The sequence below is a fragment of the Etheostoma spectabile genome, chromosome 8, assembly GCF_008692095.1.
Source record: "Etheostoma spectabile isolate EspeVRDwgs_2016 chromosome 8, UIUC_Espe_1.0, whole genome shotgun sequence".
NCBI lineage: Eukaryota > Metazoa > Chordata > Actinopteri > Perciformes > Percidae > Etheostoma > Etheostoma spectabile.
In genome coordinates this window covers 27,547,758-27,556,658 of record NC_045740.1, presented here as the reverse complement: position 1 = coordinate 27,556,658, position 8,901 = coordinate 27,547,758, and the positions used below count along the sequence as shown (strand labels likewise).

General features: G+C 40.6%; 2 protein-coding genes across 2 annotated transcripts in view; one reads left to right on the top strand and one right to left on the bottom strand.

Annotated features, from left to right (window-relative positions):
* LOC116694247 (protein arginine N-methyltransferase 8-B) overlaps nt 1-6,172 on the top strand; it is a 33,935-nt gene extending 27,763 nt beyond the window's left edge. Inside the window, exons 9-10 of the mRNA XM_032523852.1 lie at nt 3,829-3,950; nt 4,835-6,172. Of these exons, the coding sequence (XP_032379743.1) occupies nt 3,829-3,950; nt 4,835-4,918 (206 nt within the window). The 3' untranslated portion in view covers nt 4,919-6,172. The remainder of the gene's footprint in view (nt 1-3,828; nt 3,951-4,834) is intronic.
* Nucleotides 1-8,901, bottom strand: part of cracr2aa (calcium release activated channel regulator 2Aa) — a 29,580-nt gene that overhangs the window by 106 nt on the left and 20,573 nt on the right. Inside the window, exon 18 of the mRNA XM_032523851.1 lies at nt 7,658-8,482. Within this exon, the coding sequence (XP_032379742.1) occupies nt 8,395-8,482 (88 nt within the window). The 3' untranslated portion in view covers nt 7,658-8,394. The remainder of the gene's footprint in view (nt 1-7,657; nt 8,483-8,901) is intronic.

The following is an 8,901-nucleotide window of genomic DNA, read 5'->3' as shown; positions in this document are numbered from 1 at the left end:
AAAACGAGCACTTTTATGAACGTAAATACGAGCTGGAATTTTCCTGTTAACTTCCATTGTAGCTTGTTTCTCTGCTGCCGACTGCAGTGATCTCGTTTAACACTGCATCAATGTCAAAGGAAAATATTTCCTCAATAGTTATTATTGTATCTGATACTCAATGAGCTCAAGCTAAGCTAACCGAGTCGTGGCTGCAGCTTAATATTTAACATACGGATGAGAGTGGTAGGCCCTATCAATCTTTTCATCAAATTTCCTTGCCATAGAACCTAGACTATAGAGGGTTTTCACCTACGTCACCTTCTGGGCAGTAACCTGGATGCGCGGCCATATTGGAGATACTCGGTGTAAACAACTGAACGGCGGACAGTGGAGTATTGTGCACTTTGGATACTTTAAGTGAATGTAGCCATGTCTAAACAAGAGAAAAACATCCAAGATGCAAAGGCTTATAGGGAAGGACTTGGACCACAAGAAAAGGCGCAATATTTCGAAAAAATGACAATTTATTGGTGGTGCAAATCCCTACAAGTTGGCTCTCTCGTCTTACATCCATGACAACCCGTGGATTCTTCCTTCAGTTGCATATCTCGATATAGCGAGTCAACTACGTGCTTTTCACGCCGAGCCCATACACAGCTGTAGACCTTAACTCCTAGTAAGAAGAAAGTAAGTAATGCAATAATGTCTTTAATCAACCTAAACTTAACTGTATGACATCATTGCGATATGATGTATGATGCATTGCAATGAGTGACTCTCAATCGTTTTTTTTTCATTTGAAAGAGCCCCATTTTGTCACTACCTGAGTGAGTTTGAGCTTTGCCAACCACAGGCGCCTCCTTTCCTCTGATAACTTCTGGCATTCCTCTCCCTGGTATTGAATAACTTTTGGAAGTTGATGTTATTCCAAAAGTTTTTTTCTCGGTCTGACCTATTGGTACAACCTAAAACAGTACCTCCAATATGGCGACCTCCGGTCTGATGACGCGCCGTGAAAACCCTCTATGGACATTAGGTTGTGAGTTGTGGTGTAGTTCATGCTGATAGCAAGCACTTTACACACTACTGCAAGGGCGGAAAAATGAAAGAACAAGGGAGGATATGTTTCATACGAACTGGAACCAAATGTCACTTCATTGAGCAGACAGAAAACATCCACAGGAAAACATTTTATGTGGAACCAAATGTTCCAAGGAGCCTGAAATCATGACCATCAGGTGGACAGCTTCACTAGGCACTTCAGTATTAATGCAGGGAAGTCAAATGGGAGTAACAGGCTACAACTCCCTAGGTTACGCAGTGGCCCTCTACTAATATAACAAGAGCAGTACTTTCTAATGTGGTCTGTGTTTAGACTTTAAAGACATCTTTCACAATAGTAAACATTACTGCTACTTTACATTGGAGCAGTTCATGATCAAAACAGTCCTGGATTGGAGTGAGCAGATGATGTTTGTGTCAAAATCTGTGTGTGACTGACCTCTAGTGGTAGTGGTAAATATTGTACATACAAATGGGACGTAGAGCAGACCGTATCAGTGTGAACTTTGGTTTGAACAATGGACCTGTCATCCCTCTGGTACTGATAATCTTGTTTATATCAAATGATGGCGTCACCAGGACCTTGTATCTTTTCCATAAAGAGAACTATACCTATAGTATATACCTATACTGTACTATTACTAACTTAAGCTTTCTCTGGCCTACCCACTTCCCCTCTATTGATTTTCTGTAAGTTTGTCTGTCAAGCAAGTTTTTCAATGTCAGACTCTTGTCAAAACTTTAAGACACAGATCAAAAACGTACACACAGTGGAAAGATCCAAAGGGTGCAACTGAATCCCCATATGACAGGCACACAGGGAGGAAAAAAGGCCAACAGGGGTCAAAGATTGCAATTCATGCCAGTCACTAGAAATGCCATCTCATCTACTAAATTTGCTAGCTCGTCAGTGTGTTTATTGAATTCTGCCCAAAGAAAACGGAGAGCCCCGCCTTTGCAGCAGCCAGGATGATTGACAAGCCCTTTCTTCTCTGGACTCACAAAGCGCTCGTCCTTAAAGGCGGAGCTGCCTGCCCAGCTGGCAGAAATTCAATTTAAGGGCTACTGACCTTTTAAGTCTCTGTGATGGTCCGGGCACTGGGCATGCTCTCACCTATTTTAGGGTTGGAGTGTCAGATTGTATCTGTCTGTGTTTCCATGCACACACACACACACATAAGGTTGCACAATAAATACAAAGTGACGAAAGGAGATTGTCTCATGCAACAGTGGAGAGGTCGAGAACGCGGTCATGCATTTCCCGCATTTTACTCCAGCGCTGTTATCAAGAATTCAAGTGGAGCTACCTGCTCTCTTTGCACCATTGCTTCCCAACTAGAAGGACACAGACTTGTTTTGTATGTCTCTGCTGCTCCTCCCTTTGTACAGATTGGGTTTGTTCTCATGCCTGCCAATCACGTCAGGTAGAAAGAAGACTGTATTACTGCCTCTGGTAGCCCCATGATGACAACCTGTCCAGGCTGTCTCCCTGCCTTCCGCCCAGTGTTGGCCTGCATAGACATCAGGTCCTCTGTGATACGGAAGAGGGTTACCTGGGTAGACAACTGAAAGAATGCATCATTGACCAGAGGATTACTATTTACTGCTGTCTCGTATCTCAGACGCTTGGCGTTGCCAAAGTTTTAAACTTAGTTTGTACAGCTTTCTTATCAGGCATCAGTTATAACTGATGGTTTTCTTGTGGATTAATACATAATTTACTAATGCTTAACACATCAGTTATAAGTGATTAATAATACAACTTATTAATTAAGTTGTCAGACTGTGGATGAATCCCATTATGAAATGCTCATGGGTTTCTCACATTCTAATAAGTGAGACGTTATTAAAGCTCCCATATTCTGCTCATTTTCCGGTTCATAATTGTATTTTGAGGTTGTATCAGAATAGGTTTACATGGTTTCATTTTCAAAAAACACAATATTTTTGTTGTACTGCACATTGCTGTAGATCCTGTTTTCACCCTGTGTGTTCAGGTCTCTGTTTTAGCTCCAGAGTGAGACATCTCACTTCTATACTATCTTTGTTGGGAGTCGCACATGCTCAGTTGCTCGGTAAGATCACATCAGCTAGATAACTCTTTCTCTTTGGTCAGTCCAAGGCAGGATTAGCTGGGAGACTTCTTTTAGACGAGGGCCATTTGTGGAAGACCTGCAGAACCGGGACAGGAAGTAGTTCTTTTAGAGATTTTGGTGAACTAGTGTGTGTTGTAGCAGTGTTTTGCCATTGAGAACGAGGTAGCATGCTTCAATTAGCCACCTCGTTTTGGCTAGTGACGTAGAAAGCCGTGCAGATTTTGAACAGCTCACCCGGAGACTGAAGGCAGAGGACATTCAGGAACCGGATCTCACTCAAAACAGCATGGACACTTATTTCCCCAAGTTTGTACTGTAGTACCCCAAACTCCAGAAAAAAGTGATTTTTTCATAATATGGGCACTTTAATGTGAAGTCATTAATTAAGCATTGATCCTATCTGCGGTTAGTAATGTAAATGCTAACGTTGTGATTATCTTCAGTCCATTAGTATAACAGTCGCTGGGGGCTAAACACCAGCACAACCTGGCAACCAGTCAATCTATAAAGCATCAATAAATGATTTATTAGCCATTACTAAAGTCATTACAACTTCCTTCAGAAATCCTTTACAATGGCAGCTTATAGGATTGAAATGGCTGTGTTGTGTGTTTCTGTTTGTGTTTTTTGTGTGTGTGTGTGTGTGTGTGTGTGTGTGTGTGTGTGTCTGTGTGTGTGTGTCTCCCAGCACCAGATGCTCAGTACACCCACTGGAAGCAGACGGTGTTTTACCTGGAAGATTACCTGACGGTGCGGAGAGGAGAGGAGATCGTCGGCAGCATCGACATGAAGCCTAATGAGAAAAACATTGTGAGTATTGTACAATCTGTTGTTCGTATTGTGTAGCATGTGGAATAATAACACCAAGGATATCTATCTTAGTGGATAGGACAGCTAAAAAAATCACGTCAAATACATTTTCCCACACATGGTCTCTGTCATTTTAGGAAGCTGTTATCCCGTTGATGCTTGTTCAAGTGTTCCTTTTTTTTGTATGCTATAAAAACGGAGTGAAACTTAATGATTGACAGCTGGGATTGCCTTGCGATTGGTCAGGCGGTTGTATGGGCCGGACTTTGACACCGTCGCTCCACATCCAGATCACCACTGGACTCTGGCTCCAAAATTACAAGTTGGCAGCGCCCGTATCATAATACAAATATAATACATAACATAATATATAAGTGTTTGTAGTATTTTTTGAGCTCTTATCTTAGGTATATATACTATCACTTTTCTATATATATATATATATATATATATATATATATATATATATATATATATATATATATATATCTCCTAGCTAAGAAAAGATTCATTTCCTACACTGCCTGCCCACAGCAGATTGTTTTCTCGTCAGTGTTGGATAGCGGTCGAGCAATCAGCAGCACCGCAGTGACTTCCAGACAAACAACAACAGATTCTACTGTTGACCCTGTCCGTGTCCTCTCCTCCCCCCTGGGGTGGATAATAGGGGCTCGCTTCCTCCAGTGGTCTCATACTAACAGTCTGGGCTTACATGGCGCCATATCCTGCTGTCAGGTCAAAATGGAAAATCTCACTGTTCTCCATAGATTGTATAAAACGCTGCTGGACCGTCTTTTTCATTCTTCTTCAGTTTGCCTAATACTACCTCCCCCCCCCCCTCTCTCTGACAACCATGTTTCTTTTCTCCTTCTCTTGACCTGCAGCGAGACTTGGACTTTACCTTTGAGCTGGATTTCAAAGGACAGCTGTGTGAAGCGGCCATATACCACGACTACAAGATGCGTTAAGGTGGACGGGGGACGCTGGTGCCCCACTGAGTACAGGCCCTGAACACCAGAGGGAGACAGAGACACTCCCATCAACACAGACAGGCACAGCGTGGGATGGGAGAGCGCCGGAGAATAAGAGAAAAGACAAGGCCAGAGACCAAGCAGATGTGGCCCACTGGCAATCTCACTATTGTCACTACAGTGTGTGTTGAAGGCAAGACGTTACTCGTGTTGAATGTTAAATGAATCTGAATGTAAAGGTCAAGAGGTCAGGAATATTTCCTAGTCTTGATGAATGTTATTGATTATTGATGTGCGTATATGTGAGATGGAGTGATGTACCTATGTGTTTTGTTTTCCTCAATGACCCAGACCTTATGGAGGGAGAATTGCCATTTTTAGATTACAGTTAGAGCTAATGTCATAAATTACTGTATTGTCCACATTGCTTTTAGGAGACAATACACTTAAGGTGTCATATTATGTACTGTAGGGAATGATTATCAAAGACACAATTTAATTTATAGTAAGCAGCGCCACTTAATTACATGTAAATTTAGCCATGTTGGAAAACTAACAGCAATGGAACGCCACAGCCAAGGACGAACCGGCGCATGTGTGTAATGTGAAAGGTAACCCGTGTTTGCATCGTCAGTGTACTAGTAGCTTTCTGTGAGTGTGTAATAGAGGGTGTCACACTGTTTGCACAGCTTGGTCTCCAGATGTGCTCCATGTTGTCACTTTGAGCAGTGATGTTGACATGGCAATAACATAACCTTCCCCATCCTAAATGCCTCGATCCAGGTGCCCAAGTGTCCCTAGTTCTTTTCCATATTTAGATTTTTTTTGTAGTTTCATATATAGACACTAGCCACTCTCCTGGTATTGGTTTATTGATATTAGATATTATTTAAATCACAGACTTAAAGCATGAAGCTTCTTTAGTTTTCATCTGGGCACAATCCATGTCAAGCAATCCAACGTAGTCCTAGCAACTAGCTCTGATCTCAGGAACCAAAGAAGTCAGTGGAGTATTGATAATGATTGATGATCTGCATTACCCCCATAGACTGTATATTAATGGACAGAGCATGTGTGACGTCCCCCATCGGTTTGAGGAGATCTGCTATGAATCGTTGAGTTTGACATAATGCCCCCAAATAACTTGGAGACATGCACATTGTATGCGACCCGTACAACAGTCTTCCCAGGTAAACTGAATGATTACTTCCATTGAATTTTGGTAATTCTATTTAATTTCTTAGCATTTGAAAAAAAAAATTGTATCCTGACTAAATATTGACTCAACCAGTCTGTGATTCACTTAACATCCTCTGACCTTAACTATTAGTCAAAATAATTCATATCTGTTTTTTCAACTCAATTTTCAAATTCAATCATTTTAAATTAGGTTTATTTTTTTTTAAAGACTTTAATATAAAGGTTTAATAATCCTTGTATAAGCCTCAAACTGCTACATACATTTTCCTTTCCTGGTGTCTCCTATATTGGCGACGCCATAATGAATCTTTTCATGGCTGTATTCAAAATAGGAGCACTTGGCAGCAATGGGAAAACTGAACTTATAAAGCATGCAACTAATGCTCGATACAATTGACAAGAAATACTGCAGTATCAGTGAGTGCTACTGCGTCAGAGCACATGGCTTCGCTGGCAGGTACAAATAATACTATGTTACACTGCAGTCACTTATACTGTTTTACTCGAGAATGATACTTCCTGTATATTCAGACAGCACCGTTGGGACTCATCCAGTAACACCTTTACGGAACATGTATTCTGAAAGTTCTCTGCTCATAACTCAAAACTAATTCTCTATATAGTTTATAAGTCATACAAATTCTAATAAATAGCCATGTTGGTTCCCCAAAATATTGAATGTTGTTTCACATATTGTCATGTCAACTTAAAATTGAATAAACAGCAATGTCCAAACTCATCCACTGGGTGGTGCTTTATAACTTACTTTAATTTAATTGTATCAGACAGAAGTCCTTCACAAATGATATAAACATTAACACATCTTTATTTCTTTATTTTATGTATTTACATGTTAATATGTAGATTAAAGTGATGTGCAAGACACTGGCAGTAGTGGAACGCCATTAGTGACCATAGTGTAATATCCAACAGTAACATCTGAACCGCTCACCTTTCAAATTGGAACCTTCCTGTAACATCCACATTACATACAGTGACCACATTTTCATAAAGTATTTGGCAACGAGGCAGATTAGGGTTATATGAAATAAAAATGTCTGCACACAACTTCAGTCGGTCGGGGGGAGGGGGGGGGCACGGTCCCAACTAAACACTCAGGTATCCTAACAACCAATCAGTACTGTTACAACAAAAACAATAGAATTACAAATCTATATTAATGTACAGATGACAAAATAACACATACACCTGATTATAAATTTTAACTACACAATCATATTTGTTCATTCAGCGGACGAACACAGAGGCACTTCCGTACCGTGCTGCGTGGCAGTGCTTTTGGTTTTACTTCATCCACCAGGGAAAGAACCCAGGACACCAGTGCAATACACAACGTAATCCTACAACTAATGTCATAGTCCAATCAAAACATGCCAGTCTCAACACTACGTGAACACCAAAGCTTGACTAAGCTAGTGTTCACTGCTAGGTTGTTAGATAATGTTTTATATTTTATAGCTGTTCGTTATTGTTATTGTGTCATGCAAAGGTGAAGAAGCAGAACAGCTCAAATACGCTACTCTGTGGCCGGGTTGGATCAGTGGGTGGAGCGGGCGCACATATACAGGTAGGTTTATGCCACGACGCAGAGGTCCAGGGTTCAAATCCGACCTGTGACATCTCCTGCATCTCTCCCCCTCTCTCCCCCCTAACTGTCATGTCAAATATGGCGGAAAGGTCCAAAAAATAATCTTACAAAAAAAATAACCACTCTGAATAACACTGAATGAATATATTAATACATAGAGTAAAAACCCACATGTGACAGATTAGGGGTATTTGGAAGTTAAATAAATATTTAAGGAGTCACAGTCAAGACTTTGAGGAACATCGTACATTTAAAAATGAAAACGCTTTAGTTTGACTCGGAAGGGACTCAGCTCAACTTATTTGTTCAGTTGGATCGATTCTTCAAACTTTTCTTACACCCTTCTTCGTATTGTTATTTTACTATATCATATATTTCCATAATATTGCAATTTTGAGTTGTTTTTTTTCCGAACTACTTGGGTAAACATAGAGTAGACAATTTATAATAATATATATAATAATTTATAAAGTGCAATCCAATCCGTGACACATAACATACATACAGTCCATCCATCCAGGTGTTGGGATTACCCAGAGTGCCACAAAGTGAAAGACTGAGAAAGACTTGCGGACATTCAGACTAATGTGTCCTTAGAGGGACATGTGGTCCCACTATCACACGGTGTGTCCTAGTGAAGGGTAGTGCTGCTGTGTAAGAACGGTTAGCAGCAGGATCTCTTCTTCTCCGAGGAGCCGCTAAACAGCTGCACTGTCTTCTCCTTCTCTCTGTCCTCCTGCTCTTTCAGAATTCTGAGGGACACAATGAGACATACACAAATGAACCAGTTCTGGTTCAGTCAGGAACAATCTCGTCTCAAATGGAAATACAGTTATGCGTGGCGCTGATGATCCCGATAAAGCTCCCTGGACCAGCCAAGCAGCATGCTTAGCTAACACGGTTAGCGCCATGCAGAAAACCCAAAAAGCCAAAAGAAAGACTTAAACTTTGAGTCAACATAATAATAATAATATTAATACATTTATTTGATATAGCACATTTTATAGACAAAGTCCCAAAGTGCTTCACATGGTAAAAATGCGTTATTCTAGATAGAATGATAATTTAATCGGTAGGAATTCTGCATCAACTAACACTAGAGGTAATTTGATGCTCACATTCTCTCTGAACACGTCCTTTACAGCTGGTACGACTACTACTACTACTACTA